The sequence below is a fragment of the Lethenteron reissneri genome, chromosome 45 (assembly GCF_015708825.2).
Source record: "Lethenteron reissneri isolate LAM-NWPU_2019-01 chromosome 45, ASM1570882v1, whole genome shotgun sequence".
In the NCBI taxonomy this organism is placed as follows: Eukaryota; Metazoa; Chordata; class Hyperoartia; order Petromyzontiformes; family Petromyzontidae; genus Lethenteron; species Lethenteron reissneri.
In genome coordinates this window covers 7,625,317-7,643,176 of record NC_083823.1, presented here as the reverse complement: position 1 = coordinate 7,643,176, position 17,860 = coordinate 7,625,317, and the positions used below count along the sequence as shown (strand labels likewise).

The 17,860-nt window shown below is 48.6% G+C and overlaps 1 protein-coding gene across 2 annotated transcripts in view; it reads right to left on the bottom strand.

Annotated features, from left to right (window-relative positions):
* ARX (aristaless related homeobox) overlaps positions 1-17,860 on the bottom strand; it is a 60,408-nt gene that overhangs the window by 26,988 nt on the left and 15,560 nt on the right. The window contains exons 2-3 of one of the 2 annotated variants that reach the window (XM_061570436.1): positions 8,596-9,187; positions 1,970-2,015 (exon numbers count right to left, since the gene is read on the bottom strand). In XM_061570436.1, coding sequence (XP_061426420.1) covers positions 1,970-2,015; positions 8,596-9,187 — 638 coding nt within the window. Of the gene's footprint in view, positions 1-1,969; positions 2,016-8,595; positions 9,197-17,860 lie in introns of both variants that reach the window. The other variant, XM_061570435.1, reaches the window with a different exon arrangement.

The following is a 17,860-nucleotide window of genomic DNA, read 5'->3' as shown; positions in this document are numbered from 1 at the left end:
CCTGCATACCAGGCGAGGTAGTTAACATCTCACTAAGGGGAGCGAGACACGCAAACTCCAAATATACAGCAGGCGTCAGGGTCGGGATCGAACCCACGACCTCCTGTAGACCAGGCGAGGTAGTTAACATCTCGTCACCGTGGTTTGCATTAATGATCGTACAGCGTGTATACAAGGCACTCGCGACTTATAAGTAATGTTGGCATCAGTGATCGCACTCAGGACTTCAATTGAATGTGACGCTGTACCCCCGGAATATGACATTTCACTCGGAGTCAACAGGTGCACTGATAAAAGATTTAAATTGAAGGCTAAATTATTCAATGACCCTAACTGCTCACAGAAGCTGAATACACAAATATGGTTCAGTCCATCAGCCTATTGCTCTTCCAGACCCGTACATCGTCCAGCAGCATTTGTTGAACAGAATATATACAGCACTACTTGCATGTGAATATTGTATCTATGTATAAACAACGATAAAGCTCCCCGTATAGCCTTTAATAGACTGTTGGGGCAAGTGCTGTTAGCAAGCACCTATGAAGGCCGGCACGGCACACGAGAGGGTGGGTGGACAGGACCACGTCCAGATACTCATTTGAGACTGAATCGACCTAGAAGAGGCCCAGGACTGGTTCAGATAATCGTCACCGGTGTTAAGAATGAGCGAGAATCGAACTCGTGCCGCCAGGTTCGTAGCGCAGCGTGATAATCATTATCGCTGCCGATAAACATCTCTGGTAAGATATATACACACACACAACAACAACACGTGTGTAATACAACAGGTGTGTACGCATTAATCCCTTGATTGACAGAGTACCCTATTCAGAGAGAAATTATTTCTTACGTTGTTTGAACGCGATCGCTAAGTAGCGAACCCAAAACGTCAAACGACCAGAGACAACCAGCACCATTATCAAAGTTGTAAACGATACGGGTGCACCCTGTAACGCGTATCATGAAGCAGGCACGGCTGTGATGTTGTTAAGAGTTTTTTTGGAGAAGGGTGGACACCATCCCGCGTGTAGCATCAAAGAGAAGGGCAGTGACATAAGTACAGGGTGGCTCAAAAGTCATGGCACACAGGGTTGTTATACAGGGTGGCCCAAAAGTGTGGACATATAGCTTTGTTATACAGTGGCCCAAAACGAATGACACGTAAGGGCATTTCATATATTTTAACCTTCTCTGATGACAATTAAAATTGGAAAAAAAATCACTAAAGATGAAGGTGTTTAATTATTTTTACGTATACTAAAGGCAGCTGTAATCTTTAAAAAGTCCTAAATTAATTTCACAAAGTGAATCCATGCATCATTCATTCATGTAAATGTAAGTCAATTTGAACATGTGTTAACATGAATAAAATAACCCTCTGTGATTTGTTAAACCTAATGAAATGACCCTACGTGATGTGTTCAAATAAATAAAATAACCCTCTGTGATTTGTTAAACCTAATGAAATAACCCTACGTGATGTGTTCAAATAAATAAAATAACCCTCTGTGGTTTGTTAAACCTAATGAAATAACCCTACGTGATGTGTTAAAACAAATTAAATAACCCTCTGTGGTTTGTTAAACCTAATGAAATAACCCTACGTGATGTGTTAAAACAAATTAAATAACCCCCTGTGGTTTGTTAAACCTAATAAAATAACCCTACGTGATGTGTCCAAATAAATAAAATAACCCTCTGTGGTTTGTTAAACCTAATGAAATAACCCTACGTGATGTATTACAATAATTTAAATAACCCTACGTGATTTTTTCAAATAAATATAATTACCCGATATTCCCTGACTTTTGGGCTACCCTGTATATCACCAACGGCACTGGCACACACGCACGTGACCGGCCTAGCACTGGTACTCGCTTGTGTCACGTGGTGGATGTGACCCCTCCCCCAGCCACTCCCCCCCCCCCCGTGTCTCATTTGTTCAAACACGATGACGCGTCTCTCTCACCTGTACTCTTGCTTCCGTGAGGTCGAGCCTCATGGCCAGCTCTTCTCTAGAAACACAGACAGAGACACATCGACAGACAACATTACTAACCCAGTATCGCCACACGAAGATGTTCACAAAGATAAACAACCCCACCCGTGCAGCCTTTAACAAGGCCGTTTAATACGTAGTCGGATTCCGCCACCAATATTGTCGATAATCAGTGACTTTGCTTGTTTTGTAAGTGGACGAAATGTCACAGTACTCGAATTGTAAATGTTGTGGGTTTACTCTCCAACACACCGGTGCGCTGAAGTAGTAACTAATTGGCACGTTCTGTTTAGGTGACAATCCCTACTAGTTGACTATCGGGTGGTGGTTGGTTTAACGACACATATTTACGCGATCTAACCCAAAAAAACCCCTCCGTTATCGATAATTTAACAACACGGTTGGGGCAAGTATTGCTCTAAGCGAGCACCTCTGGAATGCTGGCACGACACGCGAGCGGGGTGTGTGTGTGGCAAACACTACGCACGGCCGCCTTTGTCTCCCCAGTGCTGGCGTTTTGTACACACCACCACACCGGGGGGGTATTCATTCAAATAGTCGCAAGTCACCGTTATTGGGCGTGAGTGGAAATCTAACTCGGGTGGAAGGGACCAGGATGCCGTTAGGCTGGCTTGGAGTAGCGGTTATCGGCGTAAGGCACTACCACTGGAGTACAACATACGCCTGTCCATATAAGCCGTATTTTCTTTTATCCTAAAGGATGTATTCATATTGTTCTCTGGACTGTTGTATAAATTAAATATAATTATTGATTGTTGAAGAGTTTGTTAATCAACACCTATTCATGTAACTATGCATATGGTCATCAGCTACATAATTTGCGTAAAATGTAATTCCCACCAGGACCCGATGGTGTAAACCAGTGTAGACTCCAACTCTTATCATCCACTCGATTTCTCTTCTGGCCTCTACATTTGCATGCTATGACTAAAGGGCCATTGCCAAAAACGTCACCTATTACATAGGTCGAGGTTTTTTTATTCTAAGGCCACACACGCACAGGGTTATTATTGACAAATATTGAAAAATATATATACAGGTATCACTGGGTTTACGTCTGCCCCGTTTACAGCGTTTGGCGAATACGTTGTCAATGTATTATTAACACCGCCACTGCCCGATTGGCGTCGCCTCAACCCACACTTACTGACAGCCTCGTCCGTCCTTTCCAGAATCCGTCCCCTCTCAGCCTTCACCTCCACCTGCCACTTTGATTTGCGTCGTGTCGATATTCGCCGTTGCACATTTCAAGAACGCATCCCCGACGTAATACTCTCTATAACTCACCGTGCGATCATGCGTGTCAACTCACGGGCTATGAAGACGGTCCATTGCCCGAAACGTCAACGCGTAACATTGTATTCATTTTAAAGCCACAGCGGTTTTCACCAAGTCCTTTTTTGTTTGGTTAATCGCGCTTGGTCACCAGCTGCCCACGCAGCAACATCACCAACACATGAATGATTGTTATAATCGTCATTGTCATCATCACGATCCATGGGCAGGTAGCCCTGATGTGTCCACTGCACATTTAGTCATGTTTCCACTTTTCTTCTCTGTTTTGTAGCGTCAATCTGCTCAAGTAGTGGCCACATCTTTCTGGCACCAATCTCTTCGTGTCGCCGTCAAGACGTTCGCTGCGAGGTCTTCCTCTCTTTTGATTCCTTCCATTTCTCCGAACAACAACACTTTTAATGTCCCTGTTGTTGTCCATCCTACATAGCGCCGGGTTCCTTCTCAGCACCGCCTGCATCATCACCAGTTTGCCTTCTTCTACCTGCAAACTTTCCCTTCTATTATATTATTATATTCTTCTATTATGTTTTATTTTTATTATTTTTATTATTTCCCTTCTACGTGACTTTACCGAAAGAACCAAGAAGATGAATCCCTGCAGTCAAGAAAGCTTTAAATCGAAATTTGTCTCACTTCTACGTTGGTCAATCTTTGTAGTCCAGCTTAGATGAAGCAGCAGCAGCAGCAATATTCTTCTGTAGCAATACATTTAGAGTGCCGATAAACACACGGGGCTATTACCGTATAGACGCGGTATGTACAGTATGTACAGTATAGGTGAGGGATCACAGAGTGCGGCATGGAATGCGTGTGGTGCCGTGCCAGAGTTCGAGACCGACCCGCCTGAAACTCTGCACGTGAAGCAGCGAGCCTCACGTGCTGCCTGGCCCTAGAGCTGCGCTCTCGTCAATGCACTCCGGATGCATTGATGACAGCGCGGGAGACGTCTCCTCCATGGGGCGGGGGCAGACACGAGGCGCGGCGAGTAGCAGCCCCAGATGCACGGAGGAGCCCCCCCCCCCTACCCCCTTGCCCCCCCCCCCCACCACCCCCCCACTCCTCCCGGATCACTCGGCGCGTGTCATTTGTTTTGCATCGAGTTGTGAAGCCACTCGGCTAAGGGGCCGTCCATAAATGACGTCACGCGATTTTGGACGATTTTGACCCCCCCCCCCCTCCTCGTCACACGGCGTCGTAAAAAGTCAGACCCCCCCCCTCGAATATGACGTCACAAAGCTTCCTCCCCCCCCCAAAAAAATATAAAACATGCTTCAAACCGCTTTAAACTATTGTCATTGTAGTGCGTATTTAAGGTGCCGCTGCACTCTGATGTTGCAGGAGAAAACATTTATTAAGAAGTATATTTAATTAAGTAGAACGTATTGTCTATGTTTATTTAAAGTTGCGCATTTTGATGTGACGTCACATTTCTCACCCCCCCCCCCCGTTCGTCATCACATCGTCACAAATGTCTGACCCCCCCCCCCCCCCCCAGGTACGTGACGTCATTTATGGACGGCCCCTTACCTATAAAAGGCATGTTTTGTCTGTCTGTCTGTGTGTCTGTGTGTGGCCGGAACTTGCGAAGGATTTGGCTTGCAAACCGTGGGGTTCACGTTTTAAAAAAGTATCCAGGTACCACGCCATAAGCCCCGTGCTGAGCCAGCGCTATTCCGATTTCGCATCCGTCACCTTTAAAGTAGTTTAATTAGCGATTTGATGCTGTTTCTAGTTATTTATTTATTAGCTAGCAAGTGCTCGACCCTCCCAACTGACACGCGTTCGGTGGGGAGGGAGGGGGGAATTCTCTTTCGTGTGGACACTGCGCAAGGTAACACACACAGATGTACAGCTCCCTCCAGACTTGTATTACCAGGACTGTGTACTCATTACAAATTTCCTTTCATAGGTTTCGTTTAATGACAGGAATTGAGCAATTTTTTACCCTAAGTAGCACGCTTTTTCTCCCCGACTACCACTATCTTTGCTTTAGCGGCCACGTCTTTATGTGAGGCCATCACACTTATGCACACGTGTTCTCTTTGAAAATAGGTACATTTATAAATATCACTGTCCTGCTCACAAAAACAAGATTTGAGAGGAAGAATAGCCTTTTTCTCTACTCTTGAGGCATAACCAGCCACGTAATATCACTTGCTGCACAGGGGCAAACCAATAAATATACTCTGCTATTACGTCTTCATTCTATCATATTTACACCTGCCCCCTCAGTACGGGGGTTGAGCATTGACGTTATGTCAATGACGCTTGATTGGTGCCCATCTACGCATAGTTACAGGTAGGTTAGGTTCATTTTGTAATCGTTGACTTTCATTTATTTGCCGATCTTGCTCGCGGAAAATGTTTGCACCAAAATGGCGGAACACCCTCGTGGTCGCTCCTAATTACTTACTTATTATACACGCGTGCATTTCCCCTCTCCCTTACTTCGCTAAAGTCACGTACATAGAAAACTATTATTTACAAATTTATTTAGTCTATATAAAAGTTTTCGTGTGTGCCTCAATGTGTGTATGAGTCAATGTGTGTGTGTGACAGTCGCTGTTTTGTGTACGTCCATGTGTATGTGTGCGGTGTGTGTTTAAGTCCATGTGTGTGTGTCAGTTGATGTGTGTGTGTGGAGTGATGTGGTACAGGAGGACGTGGAGCTGAGTGGACTTGCCGATGACCGGTACCAGCGGTGTCAAGATCGGCCTCTGTGGAGGAGGCTCATGAAGGACGCTACTGGACAGTTGGAGGCAGTAGCCCTCCAACAACAACGGAGGGCGGAGGAGCGACGCTCACAACAACGAACGGAGCGCCGGGTGGCTAAAGCACAGCAAGTTGGCACAGTAGGGGGCACAGGTGGTGCATCAGCCAATCATCTCGGTCATCTCAGTCAGTCAACCCGTGGCACCTGCTGGGTCTGCCCCGTGACCTCTTGCCAGCGGGCGTTCGACACTTCACGTGGCCTCAAGGTGCACATGGCTTGGCACAAGCGTCGTGGTGACGTCACCGCCACTTAGTGGCGAATGGCGGTTGTTGTTGTTGTTGTGTGTGGGTCGATGTGTTTGTGTGTGTGGGTCGGGCAACGCCGGGTACTTCCCGCTAGTGGACCATATAGCAAACCCACTATGGAGTTGAGCAGCAGACCTCGATATTGGCATCAAGCTTCTGAAAGTATTGCTGCTACCACCATGCGTGGGAACAGAACACTGTGTATAATTAAATAATTCCCCCCGGGACCTCTACGGTGAGCGAGCCCACCTCCCATGGGGGCCCGGCATCATGCACTCGCTCAAAAACTCGTTTTCGTGATCCCCTTGTACACACGCTCCCACGCTGTCAGTTGGGGTATATATTTTTGTTCTTTTATTGTTGAGGCACACTATGTTTTTCTTGCATAAAAAAAAATGTGTTTGGAGTGGGGAGTTGCAGCCGGGACGGCTGAATGCTACGAAGGGGGGGGGGGGTGTTGTAGTGACATCAGGGATGTCACTGTATGGTGCCGGCCCGTTAGGGCCGTGGCGTGCATTGTTCCTACATCACAGACAGCACTGAGTGAGTTGCTATGTGAGGCCGGCTCTAACACAGCACGGCGTGCGATGCACCGTCATCGCGTACACCCCGTAGGAGGGTGTAGTACCAGCCCTAGCGGGGCTTGGTGAGCGCTGGGATAGCACGGGCACCACACATAGTGCGGGCTCCCACAAGGGGAGTGGGATAGTGTCGGCCCAGGGGCAGGGTTGCCCTGGGCCATGGCACTCTGATTGACCCCGTAGACACGTGATCTGGAGTGTCCACAGAGAAGGCCCCAGGTGGGGGGGCTAGAAGGTGATCACGTTTCCAGGGGAGCTCTCGAGGGGGATCAAGAGGGAGCTAGAATGCTCGAGAAGGTGGGCGGGGCCGAGAGTGGAGCGGCCCTGACCCGGGAGGATATAAGGTGGGTCCCTGAGAGGGACCGGGGTCGCTGCATTCTACAAGCTGGAAGTTCTATTTCCTACGAGGCATCAACACGTGGTCGGGGACCCGAGTGAGGGTCTGACCCTTCGTAGCTGTAACTCCTACGTATAGGGTAGTTAGCTGGGTGGTCACCACCCTAGGCTGTATCTGGTAAAGGGGCAGTTACCCCTTTGTGTTAACATCTTGATGTTACAATAAATGTGTTGCCTCTAAAGAGAAACTTCTGCGATTCAGTTGGACTCACTACACATGTAACAAAATCAACATTCATTGATTAAACAGAAAACCTACGCGAATTTGCTTCCACAACGCTGTGCGTACAAACTACCGTATCGTCGTCAACAATAACACTCACGTTTAATACTACAACAACGCAACTTCTCTGCTCTTAAGGACGGCCCCGGCCCAAAACGTCAGCAAACCAGATGTATGTACCTGTATGTTTAAATTTTTTGTACCGTATGTAGACAACCGTGCTAATCAGAAGTGCGGAGAAGGACAAGAAACTAAGCACAAAAATCAGTTCTCAAGAAATCTAAATGATGATTTAAAAGTGCATAGCTCCAGTGGCTTCCTAATATCGGAAGAGCGCAGAAGCGCATCTGAAATTGCGCGATGCGGTGACCATCTTCGTTCGATGGCCAGCCAAAAGCCGCTGCTGCGAGGATGACCGGAGTTCACGTGATGGTTTATGCTTCTTGACGAGATCAGCGAGTTATTGTGGTTAATTTGTAGCAAGCATTTTGTGTGTAATGAGTGCGATATTATAACGTCTGCCATCTGGCTATAAGGCAATAGCCGTCACCAGGCGTGGCGAGTTTGATGATTCGACGCCACTGCTCGACCGCCACTGCCTTGCTCAGTTCGTTTGCTACTCAGCGTGTGATAGCACGCTCGCTGCGCATCACGTGTCAACAGAAAGCCACGTGGGCCAGAAGGACGAAGCAGGGGCCAGGCAAGGGAGCGGGGGGGGCACCACACCATATCTAAACTACAAACTATTTATATTTTACCAGGTAAGGCCCACCGAGCTGTGTAGCTCTTTTTCAGAAGCGACCTGGCCATACATGATGGCTCAACAAAGTGGCTTATCACGTGGAAATGTATGGCAGCCAAATACTCTAAACGCACGTCGATTCTAAATGTGGAGGGAAAACCGGAGAATCCGGAGAAAAATCCATGCAACTATGGGGAGAGAGAGACCAGCAAACTACAAATATACAGCAGGCGTCTGGGTCAGGATCAAACCGAAGTGCTCCTGTATACCAGGCGAGACAGTGCTCTGCCAAACAATGGCACGGCGAGCCCCACCGTACCTGGTGAACACGTCGGGGTAGTGCGTCTTCTGGAAGGCGCGCTCCAGCTCCTCGAGCTGGTAGCTCGTGAATGTGGTCCGGTAGCGCCGCTGCTTGCGCTTCATGAGCCCTTCCTCGCCGTCACTGCCGGCCGACAGCGCGTGGCCCTCGTCCCGCTCCTTGGCGCACTTCGCCTCGCCCTCCTCCGCCTCGTCCGCGTCCAGCGACGCGGCCGCCGCCGCCTCCACCGCGTAGGGGTCGCGCTCCTCCTTGGCCAGCTCGCATCCCTTCCTCGCCATCTCCTCCTCCTCCTCCTGGTTCACGCCGCCAAGGAGTTCTGGCGGCGCGCCCTGTCCGCGCTTGTCGCCGCTGTGCTTGGGGAATGCGGCCCCCGCCCCGGCGGTGTGGCCGTACGGCTTGGCGCGCCCGGGGTGGGCCCGCGGCGTCTGGCTGAGGGCAAGGGGCAGCTCGGCCGGCATCGCGGACAAGTCGGCCACGTCCCTCGTCTGCTCGACGCCGTCTCTCAGCTTCACCTTGCCGAACGCCTCATGCTCGCAGTGCCTCTGCGACTTGACGTGGATGGAGAGCGCGTGGATGGTGGTGGCATCCTTAGCTGAAGGCCCTGTCGAGGGGGACACGGGCACTGTAGTACAATGCAACTAAAACGAACTACACAATTTTTATTTGATCAGATAAGGCCCCACAGAGCTATGTAACTCTTTTTTCAGAAGTGCAACTGGCCATAAATGATAGCCAAACGAAGTGGGTTATCATCACGTGGAAATGCATAGCAGCCAAATACTCTAGGACAGTGCTCTTCACGAATTTTAAGAGGGTGGCCACTTTCGTCGATAAGACATCAATGTGAGGGCCGCCACACGTTTGAAACCATTGGGGGTTTGACAGCAGCACGATGACGATGATGATGGAGGGTGTTGTCGCATTATAGGCCACCAGGGGCCGCCAGTGGCCCGCGGGCCTTGCAGTGAAGAACACTGCTCTGAATGCGTGTTGATTCTAAACGTGGAGAGAAAATTTGAAGGACCCAGAGAAAAATCCACGCACCCACGGGGAGAGAGAAAGAACATGCAAACTCCAAATATACATCAGGCGTTAGGATCAGGATCGAACCCACGATATCCTGCATACCAGGTGAGGTAGTAAACATCTCGCTACCGTGGCGCCTCTATAATGATAATATCGGACACCCGACAAATCACCAATCAGAGATCTGCCCGTCATATGTAAGGGAGGAGGAGAGCAGCCTCACACGACTTTCACGACAGTTGGTGGTGACGCTCAAGCCTGCGTGTGTTGTGTGATAACTAAACTAAAAATAACCTTTTTTTATTACCAGTGAAGGCCCACTGATCTGTTCGGCTCTTTTTCAAAGCGACCTGGTCACAAATAATAGCGCAATGAAGTGGCTTATCGCGTGCCAATTCATAGCAGCCAGATAGTCTAAACGCGTGATAATGATTCTAAATGTGGAGAAAAAAGCCAGAAGGAAAGACATACAAACTACAAATAGACAGCAGGCGTCAAGGTCGAGATCGAACCCACGACCTCCTGCATACCAGGCAAGGTAGTCAACATCTCGCCACCGTGGTACTCAGCCACATTACGAGGTTAACAAGGCTGCACTCTGATGCTCCCATTGCCACATAACAATAACTACAATAACTATTGGAGATGGACCCAAAGAATGACCAACGTAGAAGTAAGAAAAAGGTTGCACACAGAAGAAGACAACCTGGTGATGATGACGGCAGCGATTAGAAGGAAACTGGCACTATGTAGTATGGACAACAACAGGATTATAAAAAGTGTGTGGTAGGGAAAAATGGAAGGAACCAGAAAGAGAGGAAGACCTGACAGAGAACAGCTTGACGACGACATAAAGAGATTGGTGCCAGAAAGATGATGCCACTACTTGAGCAGATTGGCACTACAAGAGAGAGAGGACAGGGGCCATCCATTTAGTACGTACGCATGGAGGGGGGGGGCTTAACCCAAATGCGTACGCTTGCGTATGGGGGGTCTACTGACAATACACGTATGCATAGGAAACAGGGGGGGGGGGGTGAAGCTTCGATAATTATAATTTGTCTACATTGGCCTTCAAATGAGTTAGATAATCTGGCGGTGGACTATCTGTTTGCTTAAACACGTTCATATTGTAGTGACATCACGGATGTCACCGTGTGGTGCCGGATCTAGAGAGGCACGGCGTGCGATGTACTTACATCGCGGACATCACGTACATGTGGGTGTAGTACCAGCCGGATGTTTATAGCAAAGGGATATTTGATATCTGCCGCACTATGCTTTTGAGTCATCACATTGATACGGGTGATGCCGCTCCCATCCGGCAGAATCCCTACCGGCTGAGCCCTATGGAAAAAGAACACGTTCGGCTGGCGGTTGACGAAATGTTAGCCTCGGACATTATTTCACCGCCCACCAGCCCATGGGGAGCCCCAAATGTACTTGTTAAAAAGCACGATGGTAGCTTGTGCTTTTGTGTTGACTTCCGTAAGCTTAATAAGGTCTCTGTCGCTGATGCGTACCCTCTACCTCGCAAATGGATGACTCACTGGATGTTCTAGCAGGAGCACGGTTCTTTTCCACTCTTGATCTCCTATCCGGGTTCTGGCAGTTGACGCTAGACGAAGCCATACGCCCAAAACAGATTTTCGTACACCACAAGGCTTGTTCGAATTCAATCGGCTTCCGATGGGTCTTCATTCCGCACCCGCTATGTTCCAGCGATTAATGGAACTGATTCTGGCTGATCTCCAGTGGGACTCATGCTTGAAATATCTCAACAATGTAATCGTTTTCAGCCGTACGTTTGACGAACACCTGGAATGGCTACGTGCTGTCTTTCTCAAAATGTGTGCGGCCAACCTGAAATTTAAACCACAGAAGTGTCAATTCCTCCAGAAATCGGTTCGATATCTTGGCCACATAGTAAGTGAATCAGGTACTGCGACTGACCCAGACCAAACCGCGTGTTTTCGAACTTGGCCGACCCCCACGTCGCTGGGGGAGGTGCGTAGTTTCATAGGATTCGCATCCTATTACAGCCATTTTGTCGCCAGGTTCACCACCATCGCTGAACCTCTCCACGCCTTGACGGCAAAGGGTCATAAATTCCATTTGTGCTTGGTGAACGCCCCTCCCTTCTGCTACCTCAACTTTTTCTTGCCGTTCGTCCTTGAAACAGACGCTAATAACACCGGAATTGGAGCTGTCCTGTCCCAAGTTGCCAATGGCATCGAAAGTGTTGTCGTGTACGGAAGCAGAGTGATGTCTCCGGCCAAACAACGGTATTGTGTCACACGCCAGGAACTGTTAGCTATTTTGGTTTTCGTGCAACAGTATCGCCCCTATGTATATAGTAGACACTTTGAGGTACGCTCTGACTACGCAGCGCTACAGGACGCACTGCGTGTTGATCAGCCGTCTGGACAACTTTCACACTGGTTGGAGGTCCTCATGGACTACTCCTTTAAGGTTACCTATCGCAAAGGCTCCCATCACACGAACGCTGACGCCCTGTCGCGATTCCCAATGAGTGGCGGGTGCGCGTGCTTTTCGGGCTCTGGGCGCTGTAAGCCGCCCAACGAGCCCTCGCCCCTTGCGGCGTTGGCCGAGGTTGTAGCATCTGAGGTGGCCGAGGGTCCAGTGGCGCGTGACACCGTCATTGGGTGGGACCACGAAGAATGGGGACGCCTCCAGGTTGAGGACGCTTCCCTGCTTAAATTGCGACACCGTGTCAGAAAGACTGATGGGGGCGAGGATCGACAGGGTGTCGCCTCTGTCATTCTTAGAGGCGGACTGCTCATGCATTGGGACGGAGGGTTGCGCTGTTATAACATTGTTGTGCCCACTGCCCTGCGGAGACAGGTCATTTGGGCAGTACACAAGCGCCTGTTGCACCTGGGTGTGCATAAGACGTTGGCCACACTTAAGTTGGACTTCTTCTGGCCTGGCATGGCTGAGGATGTCGCTAATTTGTTTAAGTGGTCTGTGCAGTGCGCGCGGCGGAAGCCGCCGGCGAAACCTTGTTGTCCACCATTACAATCGATAATTGAACTAGTTGCTCTGGACATACTTGGTCCGTTTCCCACTACCCATCGTGGGAATAAGTACTTGCTAGTGGGAGTCGACTATTTTTCATGATGGCCTGTGGCCTGGCCACTCCCTAACCAGTCGGCAGCGACGATCACTGAGGCATTCCTCAATGGCTATGTAATGGAAACGGGTGCTCCTGAACGTCTTCTGACCGATCAGGGCAAAAAAAAATATTCTAAATTATTGCGAGAGGTGTGCGGTTTGTTGGGAACAAAGAAAGTACGCACGTCACCGTACCACCCGCAGACGGATGGCATGGTTGAGCGGCCGCACAGGACTCTAACCTCCATGTTGAGCCATCAGGTCAGCGAGTCCCAACTTGACTGGGATTTGCATATTCCCGGAGTCCTATCTGCATATAGGATGGCTCCTCATGCATCCACCGGCTACTCACCGTTTTTTATTATGTACGGAAGAAAACACTACCCCCCGATTGATGTTCAGTTACAAGCCGTGCTCAACAAGGCGACATCTACAATTTCTGACTCCTTGTGCTTCACCCTTCAAAAGCTTTCCGAAGCGTGGGAAGCTTCCAAGGTATTTACCTTGGAAGCTTCCCAGTTCACGCCAATTGGCCAATGAGCGGCTGAGGGGTTTCCGTGCTTCTGCACATGAGTGGGCACCTGGAGACATAGCCTTGTTGCACTGTCCGCAGGTACCGGTGGATACGTCGCCCCAATTGTTCAAACCCTGGAGAGGGCCGGTTGATGTGATTCGGGTCGTTCGACCACAGTGTGTCCAGATCCGCTTGGGGCAGCGGAGTTGTTTTGTACATCCCTCATGCCTCAAGCCTTTCATCACTCCGCACGAGTTCATTCCATCTCTACACTGCAGGGGACGAGTGTCAGATGTGCCCGGCGAGCTGAGGTATGTGCCCACTGAGGTTGGTCCTCAGCGGAGTCGTGTGATCCCGTCCTCAGGTGCCGCATGCCTGATGCCCTCCGAGCCGCCGCCTGCGCCGTCTCTACTGGATTCGGGAGAGGAGAACTTGTCAACCCGGCCTACTGCTCTTCGCGAGGAGCCGGGTTCGACGGGATATTTGCATATTCCCCCCGGGACCTCCAGGGAGAGCGAGCCCACGTCCTCTGGAGGCCCGGCCACAAGAACTCGATCAAAACTCTTCGGTTATCATGATACCCATTCACACACACTCCCACACCGTGAATTGGTTGTCGCACTCGGTAGGCCATATCGGCTATTGGCTAAACCTAGCCTTTATTGTGCTTGCGAGTGTTGTTACACGGTCAACTGCATTTTTTTCTCGTGTTGTTGTTCTGTACTTACACCCTTTTCCCCATTGTTAATGAGCATTTGTAGATAGTGTACATATTGTTAATGTACATGTGTAGTGTATATATTGTTAATGTACATGTGTAGTGTATATATTGCATAGGTGGGCTTGGGTATTTAATTGGTAATTATTATTGTTGCGGCACACATAGCGTTTAAGTCACTTTTACTCAATTGGTTCGTTTTAAGGGGGAGTTGACAGCCGGGAAGGCTGAATGCTACGAAGGGGGGGGGGGGGGGTAATGTAGTGACATCGCGAATGTCACTGTGTGGTGCCGGCCCTTAAGAGGCATGGCGTGCGATGTAATTACATCGAGGACATTACGTATGTAGCAATATTGTGGATGTCACTGGGTAATGCCGGCTCTAGCGAGGCACGGCGTGCGATGTATTGACATCGCGGACACCCCATACATGTGGGTGGAGTACCAGCTCTAGAGGGGCTCAGTGAGCGCTGATAGAGAGTGCTGAATGGAACCACACTCGGCGTGCAGTGCTGTCCCCTATAGGAGGGGTTGTGAGGGTGCCGTCCATGAATGGGGTTAATGTAGGCCATGGCACTCTGCTTGACCCTGGAAGGCACGTGGCGCGTAAAGTCTACACAGGGGCCCCAAGTGAGGGCTATGGGTGGTCACGTGTCGGGCGAGATCCTGCTAGAGGATTCGAGAAGGTGGTCGTGGCCAAGGGTGGGGCCAGCCACGATCCGTGAGGATATAAACCACGTCCCCAGAGGGACCGGGGTTCAGCGTTGCTGTTGTCATCCGGAAGATCTTCGTTCTACGTCCGAGAAGAGTCACCAACACGTGGACCTGGACCCAAGATGGGATCCTGTCTGTTGTAGCTACCCCAGTGTAATTCGTGTAGCTAGCCTGGTGGTCCACCACCATAGGTTGTTATCTGGTAAAGGGGCAGTTACCCCTTTGTGTTGGTATCAATAAATGTGTTGCCTCCAAAGAGTACATCTGCGACTCAGTTGAATCCACTACAATATTATTAATCCTTGATCGTTTCTGTGTGGATTAAATATCGGCCATTCTATAGGATTCAGGGGGGGGGGTGCGTCAGGCAGACGTACGCAGGTGGGGGGTGTAAAAAGTACGCATGCGTTCAGGGAGGGGGGGAGGGGTCAAGTTTTGACAGATTTTTGCGTACGTACTAAATGGATAGCACCAAAGTGGAAACAAATGACGATAATGTGCAGTGGACACCTACAGGCTATCTGCCCATGGATCGTGATGATGACAATGACTATTATAACAACCATTGATCTATTGGTGATGCTGCTGCGCGACCAGCTGGTAGCCAAGCGCGATTAACCAAACACACAAACAAGTAAACCCGTAAAAACAAAGTTTTTCACTCTAAATCCTTTATATGCGTGGCGGCTAGAGTTCTCTCGTCCTCTGGCTTGAGATGGCTGCAATCTATGGGTCAGATGATTGTCTGCCAGTATTAAGCAATTGGTAATTAAATATTTAATTAGTTTTCCCTAAACAGTGTAAAATTTTGGAAAAAAATTTCACGAAAATTAATTGTCACACACAACGAGTCTGTGTGGAAAATGTCAGCTCGATTGGATCACGGGAAGTGGGTTAAAAAACGAGCGAAAGATTTGCACGGTCCTAAGCAAGCAAGCGAACTTAATATAAAGGATTTAAAAATATATTCGCCTGTGGAGGACGCGGGGATCGATCCCGCGACCTTTGGCATGGAAAGCGAGGGCGCTACTAACTGCGCTACTCCACCACGGCCTGTGGAGGGGTTACGCTCTGGGCTCTTGCACTGTGATGTTCAGCCAAAGCTATGAATGCGTTCTATTTGAATATATGTAAAATAAAATTTTTTTGCCTAAAAAGTGTAAAATTTGGGGAATTTTTTATCACGAACAATAATTGTCTGGCACAACGAGTCTGTGTGGAAAATGTCAGCTCGATTGGATCACGGGAAGTGGGTTAAAAAACGACCGAAAGATTTGCACGGTCGCAAGCACGCATGCAAGCGAGCAAGTGAACTTAATATAAAGGATTTAAAAAGGCATTCGTCAAAACTGCTGTGGCTTTAAAATGGATAATGTCACGCGTGACGTTTTAGGCAGTGGACTGTCTTCATAGCCCGTAAGTTGACATGCATGATCTAAAGTGAGTTGAGGTGCATGATTGTACAGTGAGTTGACATGCATAAACGCACAGTGAGTTGACATGCATGATCTACAGTGAATGAGTTGACATGAATGATCGTACAGTGAGTTACATGCGTGTCTGTACAGTAAGTTGGCATGCATGACTATATAGTGAGTTAACATTCGTGATGGTTACAGTGAGTTAACATGTATGATCGTATAGTGAGTTGAGAAGAACAACAAACTCAACACAAAAATCAGTTCTAAAAAAATGAGTGTCAATCTAGATGATTTTAAAGTGAATAGCTCCAGTGGCTTCCTAATATTTAAATGAAGAACATTCCAGACTGCCGCAGAAACGCGTAGGCCTTTAGTAAATTTACGAAAAATCTTACGAGTGGCCAAGACCACTCAAAAAGTCTATTGTAACTGCAAATAATTAACAGATATAACATAAACGAAGAACCAAAGCAATTGTCGATGCAGTTCACGCACAGCACGCGGTCCCGGTTTGATCCCCAGCGTGCCTTCAACTGTTGCCCCCGAAGCACGAGGCGCACACGTGTTGATGTCTCGCCACCTGATTGGCTAATCGCTGCGGCGCGTGCCCCCCATTGTTCGTGATGCGCGTTGTTCCATCGTCCTCCTGGCCAGCTCATCACTGCCTTTGCCTGGGACTGCAATGACTGTGCCCTCGGTTACATCTCGGGTAGTTCGTGTATCTCACTCTTGACTAAGTTAGTGGGAAATACCAGTCGATGGGCAATGCTAGTCGATGGGTAATGTTAGTCTATGGGCAATGTTAGTATGTGGGTAATGTTAGTATATGGGCAATGTTAGTACTGTATATGGATAATGTCAGTCTATGGGTAATGTTAGTCTATGAGCAATGTTAGTCTATGCTAGTCTATGGGCAATGTTAGTATATGGGCAATGTTAGTCTATGGATAATGTCAGTCTATGGGTAATGTTAGTCTATGAGCAATGTTAGTCTATGCTAGTCTATGGGCAATGTTAGTATATGGGCAATGTTAGTCTATGGGTGATGTAAGTCTATGGGCAATGTTAGTCTATGCGCAATGTTAGTCTATGGGTAATGTAAGTCTATGGGCAATGTTAGTCTATGGGCAATGTTAGTCTATGGGCAATGTTAGTCTATGGGCAAAGTTAGTCTTTTGGAACTGTTAGTCCATGCGCAATGTTAGTCTATGGGAACTGTTAGTCTATGGGCAATGTTAATCGATGGGCAATGCTTCTTTTAGTATTGTTGTTGAAACTTGCTGACCCGCCCCTACTGGAAATCTATGAGAAAGAGCTCCATCGCTCATTGGATTCATCCCGTCAAAATAAAGATTGTGATCGTCTATAGGCAATGTTAGTCGATGGGCAATGTTAGTCTCTATCTCTCCATGAGCCGTGTCCTTTATCAAGACGTCAGCGATCGTGGCTTTCCTTCCATTCAGCTCTGTGCGTGATATTTACTCAGCAACTCTGCATCGGATTCTCTCCTCCCAGTTGCATCCCAGTTGTTTAAATTGCTTATGTGACCTCATTCGCTGTCTTCCCCTGGCGTCTTGTGGTACCTCGAATGTTCCCAGTCAGACCCACGTGTATACCGAGTCTCTTGTTTTCGCATCGCATGCCCATGTATTTCTATTAAGTGGATATATCAGACCACACGATGGCGAGATTATATCTGCCTCACCTGGTATGCAGGAAGTCGAGGGTTCAATCCCG